This window comes from Leucopleurus acutus (genome assembly GCF_964270905.1).
Source record: "Leucopleurus acutus genome assembly, chromosome: 9".
Lineage (NCBI taxonomy): Eukaryota > Metazoa > Chordata > Mammalia > Artiodactyla > Delphinidae > Leucopleurus > Leucopleurus acutus.
Window position 1 is genome coordinate 20,615,292 of NC_139144.1, and position 25,700 is coordinate 20,640,991.

The 25,700-nt window shown below is 44.5% G+C and overlaps 1 protein-coding gene across 1 annotated transcript in view; it reads right to left on the reverse strand.

Moving 5' to 3' along the window:
* Positions 1-20,853, reverse strand: part of CDHR3 (cadherin related family member 3) — a gene marked incomplete at both ends in the record, with an annotated part of 71,559 nt that extends 50,706 nt beyond the window's left edge. Inside the window, 3 exons of the mRNA XM_082846415.1 lie at positions 202-367; positions 6,492-6,691; positions 20,808-20,853. Of these exons, the coding sequence (XP_082702541.1) occupies positions 202-367; positions 6,492-6,691; positions 20,808-20,853 (412 nt within the window). The remainder of the gene's footprint in view (positions 1-201; positions 368-6,491; positions 6,692-20,807) is intronic.
* Positions 20,854-25,700: the final 4,847 nt, after the last annotated feature.

A 25,700-nucleotide genomic window follows, 5' to 3' on the forward strand; every position in this document is an offset into this window, starting at 1 on the left:
GGAAAGGGCTTTGTAAATTATTGGGTGTTACTATTGGGAGTCCTGGGCTGGCGGACGTTTCACTTATTCCCCACTCATTAAGCAGTTGCCTTTTCCAGGGAAACAGCTGCTTGTTTATTTACTTTTCTATTTCACTCTGTCACCCAGCGTCCTGCCTGATGCCGCCGTCTGGGCTGCATCGCACACCCCAGTGTGTCTTACCTGTTGCCAAGTTGCCTTGAAACTCAGGCGTCTCATTCACATCTGTTACCTGGACCGTCAGGACCTGCAGGTCAGTGACACCCATGTCATCCTTCACACAAATTTGCAAATCAAATATGTGTGGTCCTGTTTCAAAATCTAGTTGTTCCTTCCCGGTGGTGACAACCTAAAAGCAAATGCACAATTCTTAGTAACCATGTGAAAGAAGATCTGTTTTGTATGCACACATTTTGCAAAGGGATATTACTAGGAAGGAGGCAACCAGCACCCTGGAAACCATCTTTCACTCACTGTCAGGGGAACTGGTTGTTTTGCCTGTGTCTTTCCAACATAAACCCCGTGACACTTCACTAAAGGGACTCCTCTGTGGGCTACTGCTCTTCATAGGAAAGACAAATATTCAGGAGACATCCTAGTTCCATCTACTGGAGATGGAAAGCCCGAAAAATTTAAAACCTGTCACTACTTGGGGTAGGCTCCTAGGCAAGTCCCTTAGCTACCCTGAATACAGTTTGATTTTCTTGTCTTTAAGAATAAGATGCTGCACTTCCCTGGGATTGCTGTTAAGTTACGTCTTGACTCATCATTCCCCTCTAAGTTTCCCAAGGCCACATCTAAGAATAAACAAGAGAAGGATACATCTGCAGAAATAAGAAATGATATTTACTTACACCAACAGGCTCTTTGGGTTTTTGGTACATTTCCACGCATTCTTCCACTGTCAGAAATGTGTCCTGTGCAAGACAAGTGTTTTGGAGTGGAGATGTGGAAGGGGCACCAAGCACCAGGGCCAGAGACATATCACCAGAATCTAGACTGTTGCCAGCAGGAACCCCTGTGGTCCATGGTAGAAGGGCCCTGCTGAGGTTAACTGGAGGCCAGTCTGTGACCTCGCACATCTATATGCACATCCCTGCCACCAGCTTAGCCTGTGGAGCTCCCAGAAGGCCCAGAGCCCTTTGAGATATCAAGGACTAAATTTCATAAATATCTTAATTTATGCTCATAGAAGAACCTTTTGGTTATTAATACAACTGGGGCCAGGCAGGGAGGCATTCAGTATCCTCTACTGAGAAAAGCACTTAGCTCCTATCCAGTTTCCACCACTGGACTTCTTTGTGACCTTGGGAAAGTTACCTGACCTTTCCCTGATTTTGTTTCCACACGACTATCGTTAGGTAAATAATTCTCGCCCTAGTTAAACAACTGAAGTATAATACAAGGTATTATTACAAAGAGCTAGACCACGGTACTATGGAAAATCATGGGGAAAAAAGTTCATTGTGAGACGTGTTTAGTCGAGGAGGACTTCATGGAGGAGGTGGTGGGCATTGTGTTTGACTTTGTACGATCTGGATTGATTATGAGAGGAGAGGATGGCCACAGATGTGAATGAGCACATGCAGTGGAGGGGGCACGTATGGAGGAGGGTTGAGAGGGGAAAACACAGTAATCTTGTCACCACCAATGAACAGGGTCAGCCTGGGCTCCACACAAGTGGAGATGACCTGTCTCTCTGCTTGGCACATGGGAGGTGAGAGGCAGCATAACATAGGAGTCAAAAGTGTAGACTCTGGAGCCAGACTGACTGGCTTCAAAGCTCAGCCTTCCCATTACTTAACCTTTCCGTGCCTCAATTTTACCATCTGTAAAGTGGGGATACTAATGGCATCTGCTTTCTGCAGTTGCTGGGAGGACTCCATGAGCTAATCCATGGAATACTTTGATCCCTGTCTGGTGCTGAGCGAGCACCCAGCAAATGCTGAGTTTTATTATCATTAGATGTCAAAAACTGTTCAGTGAATGTGTATCCACCAGAGCTGCCCCCGTCACAACGGTCCTCTGTGCTTCCTGATTTACACCCTAGCTTCCAGCTACCTAAGCCTGGAGTCCTCTCCTGAACTCCATGCTTGCAGATCCTTCACCCCAATGTTACCTATTGACAGCCTTTCTCCTTGGGGCCTGGCTCTAACACCCTAGAGGAAGAAAATAGAACAGTCAAAAAAAGGTCTAGGGCTTCCCTGGTGGCACAGTGGTTGAGAGTACGCCTGCCGATGCAGGGGACATGGATTAGTGCCCCGGTCCGGGAGGATCCCACATGCCGCAGAGCGGCTGGGCCCGTGAGCCATGGCCGCTGAGCCTGCGCGTTGGGAGCCTGTGCTCCGCAAGGGGAGAAGCCACAACAGTGAGAGGCCTGCGTACCATCAAAAAAAAAAGGTCTAAAATGTTATATCTTGGAACCAAAGGAATTAGGTTGCTGCCAACACATGGAAAAGTTACTTTTGCTGTTGTCTTTACCAGCATTAATTAAATGTTCATGTGCAAGGCTCTGGCCAAGACATTTTGTGGAGTATTTTATTTAATCATCGCAATAACCATAGGTTGGAAAAACTTCCCCCTTTCACACATCAGGAGACCAGAGCAGGGAGGAGAAGGAACTCCGAAGGTCACAGCTGGGAGTGGTGGAGTCTCTCTGATGGTGGGCAATCTGGCTGCAGAGTTTTGCTAAAAGACGATAAGTTTAGTTTTAGGTGTGTTAAGTTTGAGGTTGTTCTGGACAAGGCTGACCAAATTTACAAGGTCCACAGAGCTCACGACAGCAGATGAGGACAGAGCGGTGTTAAGCTCAGAGATGGGCCAATGGCAGGGGGGCAAGCGCGGCCGCCACACAGCCTCAGAGAGCGCCTGCCCTTACGGCTCTCGTGGATGTCCGTTAGTCCCGCCTCCCTGACTCCTCGGAGCTCTCCTTCTTGGTGCTGCTCCAGAGGTGAGCCACATGCGCTGCTGGATGAGGCTTGGATATCCCTCTTGGGAGGCAACAGTGAGGCAGCGCGGCTTGGGGGCGATGAGCAAGTGTTCTTGGGGCCAGCCTGCCTGACCTCAAATCTCAAGTCTGCCACCAGTTAGCTGTGTGAACTTGGGCGAGTTGCTCAACCTCTCTATGCCTCAGTTTCCCCACCTCTAACATGTAAGTAATAATAGCGTACCACTTCATAGCATTGTTATGAGGATTAAATGAACGCGTTCACAAAATGTTTAGGGGAATTCCTGGCATATGGTAAATGCGCCGTAGATGTGACTTGTCGTCATCATCATCACCGTCAGCATTATTAATCCACCTAACCCCCCACCCCTGAAGTCTCAGCAGCTCTGTCTAAAAGTAGGGCAGCCTGCCTCTGGCATGATTGGAGGTCACCCTCAGAAAGCCCTGCATGACTGAGTCCCAAGGGCAACAGTGACCAGACCTCTGGGCCAGAGACCCCAGAACCTTATGGCTAGGTCACCCTGCAGAGAGGGTCAAGGAGGAGCCAGGTTCTGCCACAGAGATGGCATTGCTGTGTTCTGTAGGAACAGCCCTTGTGAGCAGTTTGGGTTGGAGAATAGCGACTTCTTGCAGGGGATGGTTGATAATACTGGGTAGTTTCTGGAGAGCAGCAACAAATTCTTGAGAACAGCTTCAGGACGTGTGAACCTGTGGCCCATCCTAGTACCGGCACGGGGTCCTGGGCAGCTGTTGGCTGTGGTGCCAGGAGGGCACCAGGACTGGGACTGTACACTGAACACGTGACCTAGATCAGTGGAGGGGCTCAGAAATTCTCCATTTCTAGAGGTCAGGAACAGGATGGAACTCCTCCTTGACTGACAGCCCTGCTTGAATCACACGTGGAATGTGGGAAGGGCAGGTATGATAGCAGAGGATTTGGGGGCTCATGCAAGCAGGAGTAGATGTGCAGGGCAGTGTAGGGGACAGAGCCTGACACTGGGAACGGGAAGACCTGAGTCAAGTTCTTATTTCATCCTTTCTGGCTCTGTGATCTCAGACAAATGAGCAGTTAACCTTGCTGTCTCTTTGTGATGTTATTTCTAGAATAGGGATTTGCAATTTTAATAGTGATAATATCAGTGTTAGTAGTAACAATAAAGAGACCAGGATGTGGACGTGCTTTTTTTTTTTTTAAACAGCCCTCATTTTTTAAATTAATGTGTATGTATGTATGTATGTATGTATGTATGTATTTGGCTGTGTCAGGTCTTAGTTGTGGCATGCGAGATCTTTCACTGTAGCACACGGGCTCTTCATTGCAGCTCATGGTCTTCTCTCTAGTTGTGGTGTGCGGGCTCCAGAGCATGCAGGCTCAGTAGCTGCAGCACGTGGGCTCTCTAGTTGTGGCACAGGCTCTAGAGCGCACAGGCTCAGTAGTTGTGACGTGTGGGCTTAGTTGCCCTGTGACATGTGGGATATTAGTTCCCCGACCAGGGATCAAACCCAAGTCCCCTGCATTGGAAGGTGGCTTCTTAACCACTGGACCACAAGGGAAGCCACTGAATGTGCTTTAGAACATCTGAAAATCTGAAATAGCTTGGTCATCCTCATCATTAAAGGCTATAGACTATGAGAGGCTGAGAATGAGGGCTCTCAAGTGGAAATAACCCAAATATCTGTCAACTGATGAACAAATAGACAAAATGTAGTATATCCATTCAGTGGAATATTATTCAGCCATTAAAAGGACTGAAGTACTGATCCATGCTACAACATGTGTGACCTTTGAAATTTTATGCTTAGGTGAAAAGAAGCCAGTCATTAAAAACCAAATACAATATGATTCCATTTATACGAAGGGGTTCAGAATAGGTAAATCCATTAAGACAGAAAGTAGTTTAGTGGTTCCCAGGGCCTGGGAGGATAGGAGACAGGGGAGCGGCTGCTAATGGACTTGGGGTTTTGTTTTGGGGTGATGAAAACATTCTACAATTAGATCGTGGTGATGGTATGTGAATAGAGTAAAAACCACTGACTTGTGTATTTTAGACGGGTGAATTATATGCTATGTGTATTATGTCTCAATAGAGCTGTTTAAAAAAGTAATGAGAGCTCTAAAACCAGACTACCTGCCTTCCAGTTTCAGCACAGCAGTAGTTGTACAACCCAGGGCATGTTATCTCACCTCTCTGTTAAATTTTGCATCATTTCCCCCACCTGTACAAAGGAGACAATCATACAAATAACATCATTGGCTTGTTGTGAATATTACAAGAGTAAACACATGTCAAGCACTTTCTGCAGTGTCCGGTGTATACTACGTGCTCTGTAAGTGTAAGCAACTGGCAAGGCTTAGAGGCACAGATAAGCAACAGCTGTTAAAGATGAACCGGAAGTCAAGGGAGCAGGTAGATAGGCAGGGAAGTCACAGAAACAGTATGTGGGCCCTGGGAATGTACCGTGGATGGTGAGTTGAAGTCTTCCTGAATGTGTGCTCCTTGCATACCAGAGGGCCCACCCCTGGGGTGCAGAGAATACCAGATGCTGGGCTCTTGCCTTCAAGTCCTGGGCTCCACAGGTCTGCTGTGGGGCCCAGATATGCACACTTTCTGAAAGCTCCCCTAGTGGCTCTAATCATCAGCTGGGTTTAAGAACACCTTATATATCTCAGAGAGGCAACCGAGCCTAGACCAAGCAGGCCCACTGGGTCCCACCAGAAACCCAGAGCAATGGCAGGTGGGAGCAGGGGCAAAGCTGATGATGGCTGTGGGAGGTCCCTACGCCCATTGAGGAATGAGGTAGGCCTGAGGGATAATGCAGTACAAGCGGGTCCAGACACCTAGACCCTAAAGACATCCTTAGAAGGCCTTTGAGGTTACCAGTAGACATGCAATCAGCAGGTTTGTCCTGCCTAAGGAGAAGTGAAAACTTTGGAAAAGACCCAAATGACAAACGAGAAAACAGCAGCAGTGGCGTGGCTCTTGAATGTGAATGATTGGGGTCTGAATTGTCCAAGAGGAAACATTCACATAGTATGGCTGGACATCCAGACTTATATTTTTGTTAAGGGTGCATTCTTCCATATGAAATGTCTCCTCATAAATTTCCTTCTGAAAAATTACAGAATCATAGAAAAGAAGAATCACCAGGTACAAATTGATCAGGGCCTCGTTTTTAAGGAGATCATCACACAAACTGTGCCACCCAAAGAATTCAGTTACTGTCGGCACCTCTAACACCTGTTATCGTGTGAGGGTGGGTGGCAATAAGAAACATACCTTTTATTTGTAGCAGATTGAACATACTGTTCATTTGGACTGAACTAAATGGAGAAGAAGTCCAAAGCTATAGGGGCATCTAGCACAGAGGGCTGTAGAACGCCCCAAACAGAATGCCCGGATCTTACAAGAGGGGAGATTAAACCAGGGAAAGAGGAGGAAATGATCACTGATCCAGAATCCCATCCACCCCATCTTCAGGACCCCTCTTTGTGAGCAGCTCCTATTGGGAGTAAGGTGGTGCTTACCTCAAAGTCAGTGTCTGACAGCCAGTTCACCCTGAAGGCCTCAGTGAGGGGACTTGAGTTGATTAGGGGAAACCCTGGGATCACAGGTGACAGTGATGCTGATAATGTCACAGAAAACTTGTGCACTGAAGTCTCAGGTGGAGAATTCTCTGCCACGTTGCTTGTAGCAGGTAAGTGGATTAGGTGTAGTGCATGTCCCACTGCGGATTTAAAAAGGATGCAAAATGACATGAGCACAAAGCCTTGTGCTGGAAACAAGGACTTAGCAGCTTGGTCTGTGGCTTCAACTCGTAGCTCAGGGCAACACTGGAACCCAGTCACTCCCCAAGAATGAAGACTCTTGCCAAGAGCTGGAAACAGGAATGCGAGATCATCTCAAAGCCAAGAAAACAACCACCAGCAAACAACCATGAAACCTGCTTCTGTCATTCTGGAAATAACGCTGCTGTCTTTCTTTTGTCTCTCTGCTTCCTTTCTGGTTTCTCCCAGCCTTTGTGAAGAGCCAGGGAGAGGGAAATGTGATGCCTTAGAAGACAGACACCCCTTGGAGGACCCAGTCTGGCCATGGCATCCTCTGTCTTACAAGGGCCAGGGAGTCTCTAAGAATTTATTTTCCTTCTCCGTGTCAGTGTTTGATTCAGAGGCCATTGAGAATGGAGTGTGCATGAGAACTCCAAAATCATGCCAGCTCTCCCCACATCCCTAAGGAATCTCACGGACAATGATTTATTATTACTGGATGCTGTGGGCATCATGGAGAGGGTCGATCAGTACATCATGCTCGATAGAGTGACTCCCATTTCACAGAGAAGGTAGTGAGAGACTCAGGGCAGGCCCGTGAATTACCTTGGGCTGCATTACAAACAGGGAATGTTATGATGTCAGAGAAAATGTGTTTCTTCCAGGAAAGCCTTAGGACACTCTAAGGTCTCCTTGACACTCTGCAGGATTTTGCCAGCACAGAGGAGAGCAGTGGGTCATATTCTTTATGCTTCCATAACGATGGTTCCTGTAGGGGTTGAATAGTGCCCCCCCCCCAATTCATGGCCACCCAGAACCTCAGAATGTAGTTTATCTGCAAATAGAGTCTTTGTAAATGTAATAAGTTAAGAGGAGGTCGTGCTGGATTAGAGTGGGCCCCAAATGTAGTGAGTGGTGTCCTTATGAGAACAGGATAGGACACAGAGACACACACAGAAGGGAGAAGCCCATGTTAGGAAAGAGGCACAAACTGAAGTGATGTAGCTACAAGCCAAGGCATGGCAAGCAACCCCCAGAAACCAGGAGGTAGGCCTGGAGCAGCTTCTCCCTCAGAGTCTCTGGAAGGAACCAATCCTGTTGACACCTTGATTTCAGACTTTTGGGCTCCTTAACTGTGAGAGAATAAATTTCTGCTGCTTTAAGCTGTTCAGTTTATGGTAATTTGTTACGGCATCCCTAGGAAATTAATACAATTACCACTTAACCAATGGTCCAAATAAATGCATCATGTAAAATACTTTCTCTCATTTACTCCTCAGAATAATCCTCTCAGATAAATATTAGTGTCATCATTTTACAGATGAGGAAACCAAGCTGAAGGACACATGGTGAATAATAAGTAATGAAGCCAAAATTTACACTGAGGTCTTGCTTCTCAGCCAGCTTCCAACCTTGGCCACCGTTAGCCACTGGGGACAAAAATTCCTGGAATGGGAGGAGGTAGGGGGGAACAGTAGAAAGATCTGAAAGGTGCAAAATTTCTAGAAACAAACAAGCCATGGGAAAATGTTGGCTTGTATAAGAGAATGTTTTTATTTCAAATTTGGGGGAGGGGATGCAGAGAGGTAGGTAGAAATGCAGGAGAAAGTGAAATATAAACACATTCACCGATACAAGCTTTCCTAAATCTAAAATCATCTGATTTCGTTTAGAGACTAAAATGCATTATGCATAAGTTATTTTTTGCTGGCGGCATTACCCGATTTTATGGGCAAGGACTGTGCAAGGACTCAGAAATGTCAAAACAGCTGAGGTTTAGGGTGATGTGAATACAAATGGATTTTTTTAATCTATTAAAATTGACTTTAATATTAGAGCATCCTTGTGATTAAAAAACCAGCAGCAAAATAGTATGCCTGGAGTATTTAGAGGCAAAAAGTTCCCCAAAATAGTTTTTCAAAATGGGAAAAATAATCAACTGCTGTGGTGGGTTGGGTTTTGTGGGTATAATTCCCTCAAGCCCTCTTTTCCCACCACTGGAATCTCCACCCCACTCCCCCAAGCTGTTCACAAGTGTGTTCCCTCCCAGCTCAGCAGGGCAAGATGGTCGTGAGCAAAATGAAAGGTTGGCAATTTGTCTCCAAGGGCCCCACCCCCGACCTGATCTTGCCCCCTCCCACTCACTCCAGTGATTCTTGCCCCTCTAGCCAACGAGGAAGGAGGCCTCTGAGCATGTTTAAACAAAGATGTAACTCACTACATTTTTCTCAAGAATAGCCTGGGGTAAGGTAGTGCCCGGCCCAAAGGAACAGACTGAAACTAGTAACCACTCACCTTCACTGGGCACCTACTCACTGGGCATCATGCTAGGTGTGCCTGATTTCATCCATTCTAACCGTGGTCCCTGGATCTAGGTATTGCTGCCACGATTTCACACACCTGAGACTACACACCCGGTAAGTGGCCATGGGGGGCTCTGGCTCATGCATCTGGGTCTGTATATAACAGACTGCATGTCCCCCACTACAGACAGTCTGTTGCTCCATGCTCATCAGGTGACCCTGCATGTGGGATGCATTGTGGTTATTCTATGACCTGGTAGCAGCGTAACAAGATGGTGCTGGGAGCTGGTAAGAGATTGGACACATGACCAAGATGTTAGATTTGAGTGATGTGATCTGCAAGAGGCCATTTGGGGGAACAGCATAAGGCATGGTGCTGGGTATTAGCTTGATATGGGCTCAGCTATGAGAGGCTTGCTAAGCCCTACTCAGGGCTCCCCACAGCCTCACCTTGAACAGATAGATTACCACAGCCACCAACCTTGCTGCGGGTCCTGTGGCAAACTGGAGAGGCCATGCTCCCCAAATATCTCCAGCCGAAGCTCCTAGTTTGCTTCATGGGGAGTGTATCCATTGATCTTGTTGCGTTAATTATAACTTGGATAAGCCCTAGGTTTGAGAGGCTAATTCTATGGAAGAACCAACCTTCCAATCCAAGTCTTTGACTCCAAGGACAGGACTCCTTTGCATGGCTCCGTGCTGCCTCCTTACACTTATAGAGCTTGTTGTGCTCTTCCCTGAGTGGTCCTATTTCACATAGCAGTGAGGGAAATATTTCAGAGGGAAAAGTGGATCTATCCAGTGGCCCTTAAGCACTTTGTGTTGAGAACTACCTATTCCATGTATGGATAAAACCAGACTGTGTCTTTGAATATGCCCTTTCTGCTGACATTCTTGCCAGAGCTGTTCTGCTTTTCATCTGGAGGCCTCTCTTCCCAGGAAAAAGTTATGTATGCCAGGGTCATGTAATTGAACCCTAAAAACTTTGAGGCAGACACTCCAGGGACACTGATAAGAAAGGTGGCCAAGCTTGGATCTCCCAACTCTTAGTCCAACACCCACTTTCTCCAGCTTCCTTGCTATTAAAAGCAGTAGTAGCAGTATTAAAGCAATAGTAATAATAATAATTAGTGGCTAGGGTCCACACCCTAAAAATAGAGCAATTAATAAGAAATAAAATTCACCAAATATTCAGTTCATTCATTCTACAGATAAGTTTAAGGGATGTCACCAGAAAGACAAGCTCCAGCCCCATCCACCAGAACACAGGCACCAGTCCCCTCCACCAGGAAGCCTACACAACCCACTGAAACAACCTTACCCACTGGGGGCATTCACCAAAAACAATGGGAACTATGAACTTACAGCCTGCGAAAAGGAGACCCCAAACACAGTAAGTTAACTAAAATGAGAAGACAGAGAAATACACAGCAGATGAAGGAGCAAGGTAAAAACCCACCAGACCAAACAAATGAAGAGGAAATAGGCAGTCTACCTGAAAAAGAATTCAGAATAATGATAGTAAAGATGATCCCAAATCTTGGAAATAGAATGGAGAAAATACAAGAAACGTTTAACAAGGACCTAGAAGAACTAAAGAGCAAACAAACAAAGATGAACAACACAATAAATGAAATTAAAAATTCTCTAGAAGGAATCAATAGCAGAATAACTGAGGCAGAAAAATGGATAAGTGACCTGGAAGATAAAATAGTGACAATAACTACTGCAGAGCAGAATAAAGTAAAAAGAATGAAAAGAATTGAGGACAGTCTCAGAGACTTCTGGGACAACATTAAACACACCAACATTTGAATTATAGGGGTCCCAGAAGAAAGAAGAGAAAAAAAAAAAGGGACTGAGAAAATATTTGAAGAGATTATATTTGAAAATTTCCCTAATTTGGGAAAGGAAGTAGCCACCCAAGTCCAGGAAGTGGAGGGACTCTCATACACAATAAATCCAAGGAGAAACGTGCCAAGACACATATTAATTAAACGATCAAAAATTAAATACAAAGAAAAAATATTAAAAGCAGCAAAGGAAAAGAAACAAATAACATACAAGGCAATCCCCATAAAGATAACAGCTGATCTTTCAGCAGAAACTCTGCAAACCAGAAGGTAGTGGCAGGACATATTTAAAGTGATGAAAGGGAAAAAACTACAACCAAGGGGCTTCCCTGGTGGCGCAGTGGTTGAGAGTCCGCCTGCCGATGCAGGGGACATGGGTTCGTGCCCTGGTCCAGGAAGATCCCACATGCCACGGAGCGGCTGGGCCCGTGAACCATGGCTGCTGAGCCTGTGCATCCGGAGCCTGTGCTCCACAATGGGAGAGGCCACAACAGTGAGAGGCCAGCGTACCACAAAAAAAAAAAAAAAAAAGGGTACAAAAAACTACAACCAAGATTACTCTACCCAGCAAGGATCTCATTCAGATTTGATGGAGAAATAAAACCTTCACAGACTAACAAAAGCTAAGAGAATTCAGCACCACCAAACCAGCTTTACAACAAGTGCTAAAGGAACTTCTCTAGGCAGGAAACACAAGAGAAGGAAAAGACCTAAAATAACAAACCCAAAACAATTAAGAAAATGGGAATAGGAACATACATATCGATAACTACCTTAAATGTAAATGGATTAAATGCTCCAACCAAAAGATATAGACTGGCTGAATGGTTACAAAAACAAGACCCGTATATATGCTGTCTACAAGAGACCCACTGCAGACCTAGGGACACCTACAGACTGAAAGTGAGGGGATGGAATAAGATATTCCATGCAAATGGAAATCAAAAGAAAGCTGGAGTAGCAATTCTCATATCAGACAAAATAGACTTTAAAATAAAGACAATTACAAGAGACAAAGACATTACATAATGATCAAGGGATAAATCCAAGAAGAAGATATAACAATTGTAAGTATTCATGCAGTCAACATAGGAGCACCTCAATACATAAGGCAAATGCTAACAACCATAAAAGGGGAAGTCGACAGTAACACAATCATAGTAGGGGACTTTAACACCCCACTTTCACCAATGGACAGATCATCCAAAATGAAAATAAATAAGGAAACACAAGCTTTAAATGATACATTAAACAAGATGGACTTAATTGACATTTATAGGACATTCCATCCACAAAAAAACAGAATACACTTTCTTCTCCAGTGTTCATGGAACATTCTCCAGGATAGATCATATCTTAGGTCACAAATCAAGCCTTGGTAAATTTAAGAAAATTGAAATCATATCAAGTATCTTTTCCAACCACAATGCTATGAGACTAGATATCAGTTACAGGAAAAAATCTGTAAAAAATACAAACACATGGAGGCTAAATAATACACTACTAAATAACCAAGAGATCACTGAAGAAATCAAAATATACCTAGAAACAAATGACAATGAAAACACGGCAACCCAAAAGCTATGGGATGCAGCAAAAGCAGTTCTAAGAGGAAAGTTTATAGCAATGCAATCCTACCTCAAGAAAAAAGAGACATCTCAAATAAACAACCTAACCTTACACCTAAAGCAATTAGCGAAAGAAGAACAATAAAAACCCCAAAGTTAGCAGAAGGAAAGACATCATAAAGATCAGATCAGATATAAATGAAAAAGAAATGAAGGAAACAATAACAAAGATCAATAAAACTCAAAGCTGGTTCTTTCAGAAGATAAGCAAAATGATAAACCATTAGCCAGACTCATCAAGAAAAAGAGGGAGAAGACTCAAATCAATAGAATTAGAAATGAAAAAGGAGAGGTAACAACTGACACTGCAGAAATACAAAGGGTCATGAGAGATTACTACAAGCAACTATATGCCAATAAAATGGACAACCTGGAAGAAATGGACAAATTCTTAGAAAGGTGCAACCTTCCAAGACTGAAACAGGAAGAAACAGAAAATGTAAACAGACCAATCACAAGCACTGAAATTGAAACTGTGATTAAAAATCTTCCAACAAACAAAAGCCCACGACCAGATGGCTTCACAGACGAAATCTATAAAACATTTAGAGAAGAGCTAACACCTATCCTTCTCAAACTCTTACAAATTATAGCAGAGGGAGGAACACTCCCAAGCTTATTCTATGAGGCCACCATCACCCTGATACCAAAACCAGACAAAGATGTCACAAAAAAAGAAAACTACAGGCCAATATCACTGATAAACATAGATGCAAACATCCTCAACAAAATACTAGCAAACAGAATCCAACAGCACATTAAACGGATCATACACCATGATCAAGTGGGGTTTATTCCAGGAATGCAAGGATTCTTCAATATCTGCAAATCAATCAATGCGATACACCATATTAACAAATTGAAGGAGAAAAACCATATGATCATCTCAATAGATGCAGAAAAAGCTTCTGACCAAATTCAACACCCGTTTATGATAAAAACTCTCCAGAAAGTGGGCATAGAGGGAACCTACCTCAACATAATAAAGGCCATATATGACAAACCCACAGTCAACATCATTCTCAATGGTGAAAATCTGAAACTATTTCCACTAAGATCAGGAACAAGACAAGGTTGCCCACTCTCATCACTATTATTCAACATAGTTTTGGAAGTTTTAGCCACAGCAATCAGAGAAGAAAACGAACTAAAAAGAATCCAAATTGGAAAAGAAGAAATGAAAGTGTCACTGTTTGCAGATGACATGATACTATACATAGAGAATCCTAAAGATGCTACCAGGAAACTACTAGAGCTGATCAATGAATTTGGTAAAGTTGCAGGATACAAAATTAATGCACAGAAATCTCTTGCATTCCTGTACACTAATGATGAAAAAATCTGAAAGGGAAATTAAGGAAACACTCCCATTTACCACTGCAACAAAAAGAATAAAATACCTAGGGTTAAACCTACCTAAGGAGACAAAAGACCTGTATGCAGAAAACTATAAGACACTGATGAAAGAAATTAAAGATGATACAAACAGATGGAGAGATATACCATGTTCTTGGATGGGAAGAATCAACATTGTGAAAATGACTATACTACCCAAAGCAATCTACAGATTCAATGCAATCCCTGTCAAACTACCAATGGCATTTTTCACAGAGCTAGAGCAAAAAATTTCACAATTTGTATGGAAACACAAAAGACCCCGAATAGCCAAAGCAATCTTGAGATCGAAAAATGGAGCTGTAAGAATCAGGCTCCCGGACTTCAGACTATGCTACAAAGCTACAGTAATAAAGACAGTATGATACTGGCACAGAAACAGAAATATAGATCCATGGAACAGATTAGAAAGCCCAGAGATAAGCCCATGCACATATGGTCACCTTATCTTTGATAAAGGAGGCAAGAATATACACTGGAGAAAAGACAGCCTCTGCAATAAGTGGTGCTGGGAAAACTGGACAGCTACATGTAAAGGAATGAAATTAGAACTCTCCGTAACACCATACACAAAAATAAACTCAAAATGGATTAAAGACCTAAAGGTAAGGCAAGACACTATCAAACTCTTAGAGGAAAACATAGGCAGAACACTCTATGACATAAATCACAGCAAGATCCTTTTCGACCCACCTCCTAGAGAAATGGAAATAAAAACAAAAATAAACAAATGGGACCTAATGAAGCATAAAAGCTTTTGCACAGCAAAGGAAATCATAAACAAGATGAAAAGACAACCCTCAGAATGGGATGAAATATTTGTAAACGAAGCAACTGACAAAGGATTAATCTCCAAAATACACAAGCAGCTCAGGCAGCTCAATATCAAAAAAACAAACAACCCAATCCAGAAATGGGCAGAAGACCTAAATAGATATTTCTCCAAAGAAGATATACAGATTGCCAACAAACACATGAAAGGATGCTCAACATCAGTAATCATTAGAGAAATGCAAATCAAAACTACAGTGAGGTATCACCTCACACCTTTCAGAATGGCCATCATCAAAAAATCTACAAACAATAAATGCTGGAGAGGGTGTGGTGAAAAGGGAGCCCTCTTGCCCTGTTGGTGGGAATGTAAATTGATACAGCCACTATAGAGAACAGTATGGAGGTTCCTTAGAAAACTAAAAATAGAACTACCATGTGACCCAGCATTCCCACTACTGGGCATATACCCTGAGAAAACCGTAATTCAGGAAGAGTCATGTACCACGATGTTCGTTGCAGCTCTATTTACAATAGCCAGGACATAGAAGCAGCCTAAGTGTCCATTCACAGAGGAATGGATAAAGAAGATGTGGCACATATGTATAATGGACTATTACTCAGCCATAAAAAGAAACAAAATTGAGTTATTTGTAGTGAGATGGATGGACCTAGATTCTGTCATACAAAGTGAAGTAAGTCAGAAAGAGAAAAACAAATACTGTATGCTAACACATATATATGGAATCTAAAAGAAAAAAAAAGGTTCTGAAGAACCTAGGGGCAAGACAGGAATAAAGATGCAGATGTAGAGAATGGACTTGACATGGGGAGGGGGAAGTGTAAGCTGGGACGAAGTGAGAGAGTGGCATGGACATATATACACTACCAGATGTAAAATAGATAGCCAGTGGGAAGCAGCCGTATAGCACAGGGAGATCAGCTCAGTGCTTTGTGACCACCTAGAGGGGTGGGATAGGGAGGGTTAGAGGGAGATGCAAGAGGGGGATATATGTGTACGTATAGCTGATTCACTGTGTTATACAGCAGAAACTAACACCATTGTAAAGCAGTTATACTCCAGTAAAGACTTTAAACTTTTTTTTCTTTTCAATTTTTTTTTTTTTTTAAGGTATGTGTCCAAAGGCACCCACCTAATTGGTGGCAGAGGGAAGGTTGGGAGCCAGGGGCCCACTCTCCCTAAGACATCATGCACATTCCTTTTGAGACTGGTGTTCCAAACTTCTCTGGTGGTCTGAGTGCTTGAGAGCAAGAAAGAGGCTTTAATGGAATTTGACTTACACATGCATCTTAATTAAGAAGCAAATTATAATTGCTTGACGGGTACACTTTGAAAAAGAAAAAGCACCAAAAAAGGTTTATTATCAGTCACTGAGCCCACTGAAACATCTAGCTTGTGGTTGAGAGCTGGCTGGATGATGGGCTCGCTTGTTTCCAAATGAGCAAAACCACTGCCTTGCCAGAAAGGAACCAAGGAGGCCCCCTCCCTGGAGCACGTGTGGGGATAATGAAGGCCTCCGCAGCCTCAGTTCCAGGGGAGGAAGCTGACCATGTGGATCTCTGACACCAAAGTTAATGACGTGGTCCAGGAAGTGTGGGGCAATGCCATCTTCTCCCTCCGGGGATGCAGCAGCTCTTACTTACGGCTCTGCTTTTGGTACACAGGGCAGGTCTCACCTGAGGTGATAAATACCTCTTCATTCTCTCTATTAACCAATCCAAATGGTAGTGAAAGAAGTCAGAGGAGTGTTGTGAAAAGAGAAAGGGATTTGGAATCAGAGCTGCTTTGTGCCTTGCTGCTACTTGACTATGTGACCTTAGGCTGATCCCTTAACTTCTGTTGGGCCCTCTGTCAACTCTATCTCTCAGGGCTGTGTTGCTACACTGACAGTAGCCATTAAACACTTCTAATTGTTCAATTGTTCAAGCAGACACACAGGACCCAAATGAGAATGCTTCCACATCTATAGTTGATTACAGAAAAAGGATACGGTATAGCAACAACATTAAAGTAAGGATGTGCATCCCAGCTGAACACTGCCTCGTAGCAAGAGGACGGGAGAGGCCCGGTGCCAGCTCCTGCTGTCCTCTTGTCCCTAAGAGCCAGAACAAAGTGCACTTGCTCAGATCAGGAACCACCAACATAGTCACTGATACCCTGGAAACAGTGAGCCCAAGTTAGAGTCTCTGCTGGAACTGTTTCTATTTTGATGCTCATGTAGGTACCATCCTGTTACATAACCAGCGCCAAGAGCAGAGCCCTCTGAGGAGCTCACCGAGGCCAGGTGCCAATCATCAGTCTCACCGTCATCAATAACAATGCTTCTAGGCCGCTGCAAACTGTCCCCAAACTCCCGGAAGCCGTGGTTACAAAGCAGTGCTATTAATCAGCAGACTTCCTGCCTCGAACGGGAGTCAGCTCTGTGCAGGAACTTTACCAAAGCCACTCAGACTAACTGCAGCCCTACTGGAATTCACTGTCACAGGTACTGTATAAGAAAATGCATACACTCAACATACTAGAAAACATTATACAGTGTTGTTTCACTATATGCAATGTCTTCCTATCCTATGTCTTTCATTTCCACAGTGTATGCCTTCCTGGATGGGATGCTCACCCACCCACTTTGGGGGGCTGATTCTTTACCCTGCAAAGGCTAATAGAAGGGAGCCCTTAGTAGGACACAGAAGAAAGGATGGTGAGTCTTGTGATTCTGTGAAATCTGCAGTTACACCTACAGTGTAAATGGCACTAGGTCATCATTAGCGAGAGAGGGGGTTGTTCGTCTTGCCACGTCACTCTGGTGCTGGCCTGATGGGGGCTGGCTTCTCGCAAACCTCCTGCAGCTCCTTGGAGGTGGAAAAGCAGGCAGACTCCGGGAAGTGAGTGCTTCAGCTGGAGGTGAGGGGGAGACAACTGGGTTGCCATGGAAATGGAAGAGGGAGGGAGGACTGAGAGGAGGGATGGCCTTTTGCTTCTCTGAGGTTGTCTGAATAGGAAAGTGACATGAGAGAAAAAGTAGAAACTTTTTATAATGTTCTTTGGATCCCATACAAAGGATTAATCACCCACAGAAAGACTTTCTGGAAATGGACTATACCTTCCTGCCTTTTCAAATTAATAAGAGCATTCAGGAGGGGTTGCACCTGCTTCCTCAGCAGCAAAATATACTGAGCCTGGGGCCTCTTTTGATTCCTGACACCACCTAGCAGGGGTCTAGGCCCAGATGGCAGACTTGGGGATTGTCCTAGAGAGACCAAGATGGCCTCACACCTGGTGCTCCGTGGACAAAACTCAGGTCAGTGGGCCTGGTAACTTTTTCATGTGTCTGCGGTCTTCCAGCTACCAAGGAGCCCTTCTTCCATTAAACACACTGGTACTTTTCATTTCCCTGAGACTCAGACAAAAGCTAGTTCCCTGGAGACTTTCTCAAAGTGGAGACAACTTCAGTGTGCAGTGGATTTAAATACACCAAGGGGCCTTTGCTAAGTCCTCTATCTCCCACGAATGACACATGGTCCTTTGGTACGGATGGAGCCAGAGATTGTTTCATCTCAACTCTTTCCCCTGCTACAGTTGGGAGTCTTGTGTAGTTTATGTTCTTTTAGGGCCTTCCTTTCTAAGTTGTCACTGGAAGGGGACACTTTAGCATCCCAAAGAGAAAATGTTTTCTTTCCCTCATCTTAATAGGAGGTGAAAAAGACAGAAGCCAATCTCAATGCCAATATTAAGTAGGCAGATGATCTAAATTTCTGCATTTAGGGGATATCAGTAAATGTGGGGGAAAAAACAGGTCCCCAAAGGGATAATGATCAACAAAAACAACATTTATTAGCTACGCTATATGTGTTGGCACTCAGGGACCACAGAGCAAGAAGAAACGTGAAACCTTTTATTGTAGGGCTGACGTTCCACTTGAGGAGACAGGGCAGACACATAACGGATGAATTATAGTATAACTCCTGCTACCTTTCACTGAGCACTTACCCTGTGTTAGGCTCTGTACTAAACCCTTAAAATTCATTCCATGTGCAGACGAAAGGAGCTCCAGGGTGCAGCAGGGAGAGTGTGCACCAAGAGCTAGGGCAATCTGGGAAGGCTCCATGAAGGAGCTTGGGCCTGATTGGGCCTTGGAGGATGCATACGAGTTAGACCAAATGAGAGGAAAAAGGATACTGGAGAATGTTACTTTGTTTGAGATTATTTTGGTGATGCATGTTTCCAATTCCCCAAAGGCAGGGACTGGTGTGGCTGTTCCCCTCCCCCAATCCTCTGTGACCCTGATATTTCTGAGATCAAGGGTAAGGATCAGGTTCTCAGACTCACCTAAGAAGGTGAGAGAGAAACAGTCTGCATCACAGTAGACCTTCCAAAAAGTAGGATTTGACCTATGGAAGCAAAAGTGCAGTACAGTGCATGGTCTTTTGGAGAGGGAGGGATTGGAGTGTGGTTTTTATAAAGAATCTCAAGTATTTCTTGCAAACTTTTGTGATCTGTTCCTTTCACACATCTGATGAGAAGGTTCCAAGTGATAATGTTTCAGTATAAGATGCTGGATTCTTCCTAACCTCACTCTTGCCCCAATGACAATAAATGTCACCTCTTAACTCAAATGATTATGACCCTAAAAGCCTATATTTCTGGGAAAATCTCCAATGTTTACTTCAAGTGAGAGTCTGAGAAGCTCAAGGCCCAGCTTCACACTCACAGTTCCTCCTGCCCTCTAAAAGCCCAAGGTTAAAGACATTTCAATATTATTAGGAAACCGTGATTTATTTATGTTATTAACAGATCAAAGAGGAAAATCAAGTGGTCCTTTCTATAGATCTTGAAAAAACATCTGATTTAAAAATCCATTTTGACTTACAAGCAAATAGCCTAAATAAGAATAAAAGCTATCTCCTTAACATATAAAACATACCCAAAGCTATTTCATACCAAAAGCTAACATCATGCTTCATGGAGAACAAGACAAGAGTATACACTCATCATTATTGAACAGCAATCTGAAGATACAGGCCCAGTAGTTGGATAAGAGAAAGAAAGAAGAGATTAAAAAAAAAAACAAACGAGGAAAAGAACAAATATTTATCATCTTCAAATCTGGAAAATGCATGAGAATCAACTGAAACATCATTACAAATAATAAGATAATTCATCAAAAAACTTCCATACATTATATAACAATCAACTGAAAGATAAGAGGGAAGAGAAAATTCCATTTACAACTGCTAAAAAGAAAAAGAACTAGAAATAAACAATCAGAATGTGCAAGATCTATATGAAAGAAAAAATCTCAAAATACTCCTGAGAAAACAAATGAAGACTTGAACAAGTTTCTAGAGCCCTGTTCTTGGATAGGAAGACTCAATGTCATACATAATAATCACTAACATTTACTAAGCATTTACTAGGTACCAGACACTCCTCTAAGCATTTTTTACTATATAACTCATCAAAGATGTAAATTATCCCTAAATTAATCTGCAAATTTAACATGATTGAATTCCATACATAATGCATATACTACCTATTCAAAAATAAGATTTAATTTAAAAGGCTCAATTTAAGTAATCCAAGCTGACAACACTGAAAAATCATCCAAGATTCTTGAAGCTCTTGAGTTAGGAAGAGGGAGTGCCAGAAGCACGAGGTGAATCTTTGGCTTCTATCAGAAATTTTCTTTGCTCAAGACTTGAGACACTAGCCCCTCAGTACCTCGGTTTTCCCATAGGGTGATTTGCAACCTCAGTTTGCCCCCAGAAGGCTCCAGAGTAAGGCCAGAATCTCCACAAAGACTGGCTGACATACAGAAAAAGCCCTACTAGGAAAATTCTTTTCCCAATTTTAGGTGTTGAAAGGACCACACAGGCCAGTTAGCACAAGAGGGGAAGTGAAGTCTGTATGAACATTGATTAGATGGTGGCTTTTTGGGTACCCTCTTCTCCAGATACACCATCCCAGCCTCTCAGGGCTCCCTGATGCTGAGAAGCCCACACCTGAACAAAGCCTCCCAGAGGTAATTTTCTCTTTGGGGACTTTATTACACAATGATATCAAGCAAACTGAATGGGCCAAGACAGGTGGCAAAACAGAGTTCCTACCTGACAGGGCGCCCAGGAGAAGCAGGAAGAGGATGGCCTCCTGCATCTTTAGTTCACTTCTGTGCACCCTTCCAGCGTGTTATCCAGGACCTGAAACCCGCCTTACACCCAGAGTCTATTCCAGGTGCCACTCACCTTCCCCTCCTGGTTTTGTTACCATGCGAGAAATCAAACAGAGGCTTTAGTGTCACTAAGGGAGACTCCAAACACCACAGGACTGTTTGTTCTTTGATTCCCCCTGTCTGTGACCTCATGGTACCAAGAGGCCAGCCAACCAGCCCTGGTCAGCTAGGAGTCCATCTTAAAAGTCCACACCCGGGCTTCCCTGGTGGCGCAGTGGTTGAGAGTCTGCCTGCTGATGCAGGGGACACGGGTTCGTGCCCCGGTCCGGGAAGATCCCACATGCCGCGGAGCGGCTGGGCCCGTGAGCCATGGCCGCTGAGCCTGCGCGTCCGGAGCCTGTGCTCCGCAACGGGAGAGGCCACAACAGTGAGAAGCCCGCGTACCGCAAAAAAAAAAAAAAAAAAATCCACACCCACCATGCATCTGTACAGAGAGCCCCAGAATAAGTCAAAAGAGCAAAGAAAGAGTGGATGGTAAAAGCTGGACATAAACAGAGTCATCCATGATGGGCTCCCTGTTACCAGGCACGTTGTCATTCTCGGAAACAGGGGTAGGCAAGGAGGAATTTTTCTGCTCTCCTGAATTGATGAGTCAGACTCAGAGTTGGAGACTAAAGCACTCATTCCAAAGAGAGGAGCCAAAAAATAAATAAAAATAAAATAAAGAGAGAAACCAAGGGCCAGACCCCTCCTCAAGGCAGATCTGCCTGCAACTGTAGACACTGCCCTTTGACTCCATCCACCGCCCCTCCAGCCCTCAAAGATGTCAGTGGAGGAAGATTTTGGAGGAAGCTTCTGCCCACTGCAGGGTGATGTGGCCTATCCCTTGGGGCCAGGTGTTGCCCTGTGCAGTGCTTTCATGCCTCATGCAGCCCTGTGCCAGGCTACAAGACCCAGTGAGTGAACCACAGCTCGAGTCCAGCCTCCACCCAGACAAGGAGCGGTGGCCGTGCAGAGGGAAGGTGGTGGTGGAGCAGCCCCTGCCCTCAACATGGTGCAGGAGGAAGACAGTGGACAGAGTGGAAGGAAGCAAGACTTGGACCCTCTCTCCTGCTCCTTTCACTCGAGAACTGCCTGCTGGGAGAGGGGTGCCCAGCAGCCCAAGGCTGGTGGCAGGGGATGGATGGGGGCATTGTTCCTCCCCACCAGGGACATGAGCCGCGGGGAGACCCCCAGGTGCTCTGAAGAGCACGTGTGCCCCACTAGTGAACCAGCATTTGGATACACAGAGGTCACCCCTGGCTAGTTAGTCTGTATGAACCCAGAGAGCTACCACAACCAATGGAGGGAGACAGCAAGGAGGGCCAGCTAGGGAGCCACGCTCATCCCCTTTCCTCTCCCTCCTTCGCACCTTCCCCCCCAGGGCAAGGGAGCCGGACCACACCCCACGCCCCGGCGCCAAGGGTGCAGCAGGGGAGAGGCTGGAAATGAGAACTGAGTTTGAGATGGAAGCTGTGACTATCAAGGACGATGACTAACTGCAAGTGACCAGGAAGCAAGCTATTAAGAAACAAGAAAGGGAGATGTAATAGAGGCAGATTAAAAATGATGACTGAAGGAAAAATAAAACCATTTCTGTTTATATGCCCCTGGACTGAAACTGCTAAATAAACCAGTTACAGCCCCTTCTGGGCACAAGGAAACTAAGGCTCAGAGAGGATGAGTAACTTGCCCATCATGTCCAAATCTTCATCAAGCCCCTTCTAGCCTCCACAGTGCCCCATGTAGCTTCTTTTTCCAGTTTGGCTGCCACCTCTCTGACTTAGGTCCTGGCCTCTGACCTGGACTGTCTCTGTAGTATCTGATGCATCCTACAGGCAACTGTCAGGTTAATTTCCCAAAAGGACAATTTTGGTCACTCATTTTTTCCCTTAGAAAAAGTTGACTTTTCCTGTGTAAAACAGGAGTTAAGGGAGTTCCCTGGTGGCCTAGTGGTTAGGATTCCAGGCTTTCACCGCCACAGCCCAGGTTCAATCCTGGGTTGGGGAACTGAGATCTCACAAGCTGTGCGGTGCGACCAAAACAAAAACAAAAACAGGAGTTAAGATTCAAAATGTCAGTCTGTATGTTTCTCTCTAAAATAGGTAAATGGCAAAAAAAAAAAAAAAAAAAGTTTTTTCTGTGTGACCTTAGGCAAATTACTTACCCTTTCAGAATCTCAATTCCACTTCTATAAATCAGGGAGAATAATACCTGTGATGCAGTATTATTGCAAGCAGTCCATGAGCTAATGAAGGAAAAGAAACTGGCCCATAGTATATGCTATATTTTTCCTAATAGGACTGTAGTAAAGGCTGCAACATAGTAGGTAGTCAATAAACATGGGCTGAAGAAAAAGATGAATAAACAGTTGCTAAGTTACCAATTCTCACCTCTCAGTTTTTCCTATCATATTAGTTACTGTAAGTAATCCATTTCATTATGCATAATTAAAGCTGAAGTGATGGCTTAGATTAAGTTATGGAAGACGTCAGAATAATTAAGGCTTTGAATTAAAGAAACTCACGTCTGTTTAATTTTCAGCTTGACTGCACAACGTTCTTCATGTTGCCCTGTTTCTACCATAAGGGGAATCTCCCCGTCCTTCCCCTCCCTGATCCAGGGATCTTAAGGGTCAGATTTTGGAATTTGTTGTGGGTTTTTTCTCCTGTGATTACAGCGTCTGTTTCCAGCCCTGAGGTTGTTTCTGCCATTATGATGTTCTGTTGTCCGTTTGTCAGCTCAAATCTCCTTCTGAAAGCCTGTGGTCCTGGCATCAAGGACCCAACTGGGCCAGAATCACACAGAGCCTGAAAGGGACCCGGATGCCCCTTGCTGTCTTGTTCCTGACCTCTGAGATGCTGAATCCTGGTTCCACCTAGGTCTCAGCCAGGTGAGATGGATCAGGTAGCTGGAGGGCAGGGCCAGAATCTTTGCGGCAGGCACCCCTCCAGCTTCACATGAAAGACCCGGGGAGTCTTCTCCCACATCAGCAATGGTTCAGACCCTTAAAGTATTTAAAGGGACTTTCCTGGCATCCAGCTACTGCAAGTGTCTAATTTGCTAGCAAAGGAATCATGTTCTGCAGCTGTGTTAAGTTGGACCTTGGAACACGCTTAGCTACGGATGGACTGCTTGCAGTCTACAAACGCTTACGTTATCGATAACGTACTTGAAACACGACAGACTTAAGATGAGAAGAAGAAGCATTGCTGTGACTGTTCCAGAGTCCAGCTCCTTCAGCAGGTCCGCGGGCAGTGAGGGGAGAGCCAACAAACCCAGCCATCTTTATATCTGTGGGGAAGCTCTGTCCATGGTCCCTGTTCATCCAGTACTGGAACCATGGGCTTCTAGGATCCAAACCCTAGGATGGGACACCCAGGTCGCACCACTCAAGCACCTGTACATTGCAGGCCCGCGTTGGGCAGAAAGCACTCAGGGCCCGGCTCACGCTCCCAGCGGCAGCGGCCATGCTGATGGCATGAAGCTTCTTGCAGCTCTCTACGGTGGCTCCCCTGTGGGCCACTGGACCAGCACGCACATGGCTTTAGCACCCCACTCCCATGGTTCTCCCACGTATTTGTCTCCAGCCAGTCTTGGCAAGCCTTAACAGGCCAGAGAAGCTCATATTCTTTGCATCCTGGTTGCTTCACGTGTAACATTGAGCAAAATATTGCGAACTTACTAAATTTACTTTCCACTCCCTTGCCCTGTGCCACTCTCTCCCCGACCCAGAACACCCAACCAGTGAGAGACCTCCGCTCTTTCAGAGAAGGAAATAAAGTTCCACAGCCTTCCTCCCTTCCGGAACCTCAGGAACACTCACTCCCTGACTGGTCCTGAACATCCCCGGATGGGATCCTCTGAAGCCAAGGCCCTGTAGGAGAGGAAAAATAATTTCCCTCTGCCCTTCTAAGTCCTTAGCTGAGACCCCTGTAATAAAAGACAGATTAACAAGAGAAGTTTTAACATGTATACCTCATGGATACAGGGGAGATAGCCAGCGGAAAGTGAGTGAATCCCACGGTGGCTTAGAATTCAGGTTTAAACACCATCTTAATAGGGGAAGGGGAAGGGGGATGTACATGATCTTAGGGGAGAGAAAGTGATTTTTAGGAAAGATGAAAGGGCCCTTAGAAGAATAGAGAGGAGGTGTGATTGTTCGTGACAGAGTTTGTCTGGATGTGGTGTCCACCTCCAGGCAAAAAACAGTATCTCTTTTCTATTTGCATTTCCCTTCTCATGAGTAGAGTTGAGCATCTTCCCCCAATGTTAAGGAATCAATACTGTTTCCTTTTCTGTGGCTTTTCTGTTCATTTCTACCATTTTTCTACTGCATTTTTGGTACATTTCTTGCTGGCTTGTGGGAAGTCTTGATATGTTAAGGAAATTAACACTTTGTCTGTAATAGGCATTGCAAATATTTTCCCAGCTTATCATTTTATTTTTGACCTTGTTTATAGGAATTTTGGCCATGTAAAAAATTTTTAATTCTTATATAGTCAAATTTATCATCTTGTATTCCATGGCTAAGTAGCACACAAAACCTTCTCTCTGAGATAATTTTTTAAATTTCATATTTTCTTCTAGTACTTTGCTATGGTCTGGATGTTTGTAGCTCCCTAAAATTCACATGTTGACATCCCAATGTGATGGTATTAGGAGATGGCACCTTTGGGAGTTGATTAGGTCATGAAGATGGAGCTCCCATGGAAAGCCCTTAGTGCCCTTATAAATGAGACACCACAGAGGCCCCAGAGAGCTAGCTCCCCGTCCACCATGTGAAGATGCA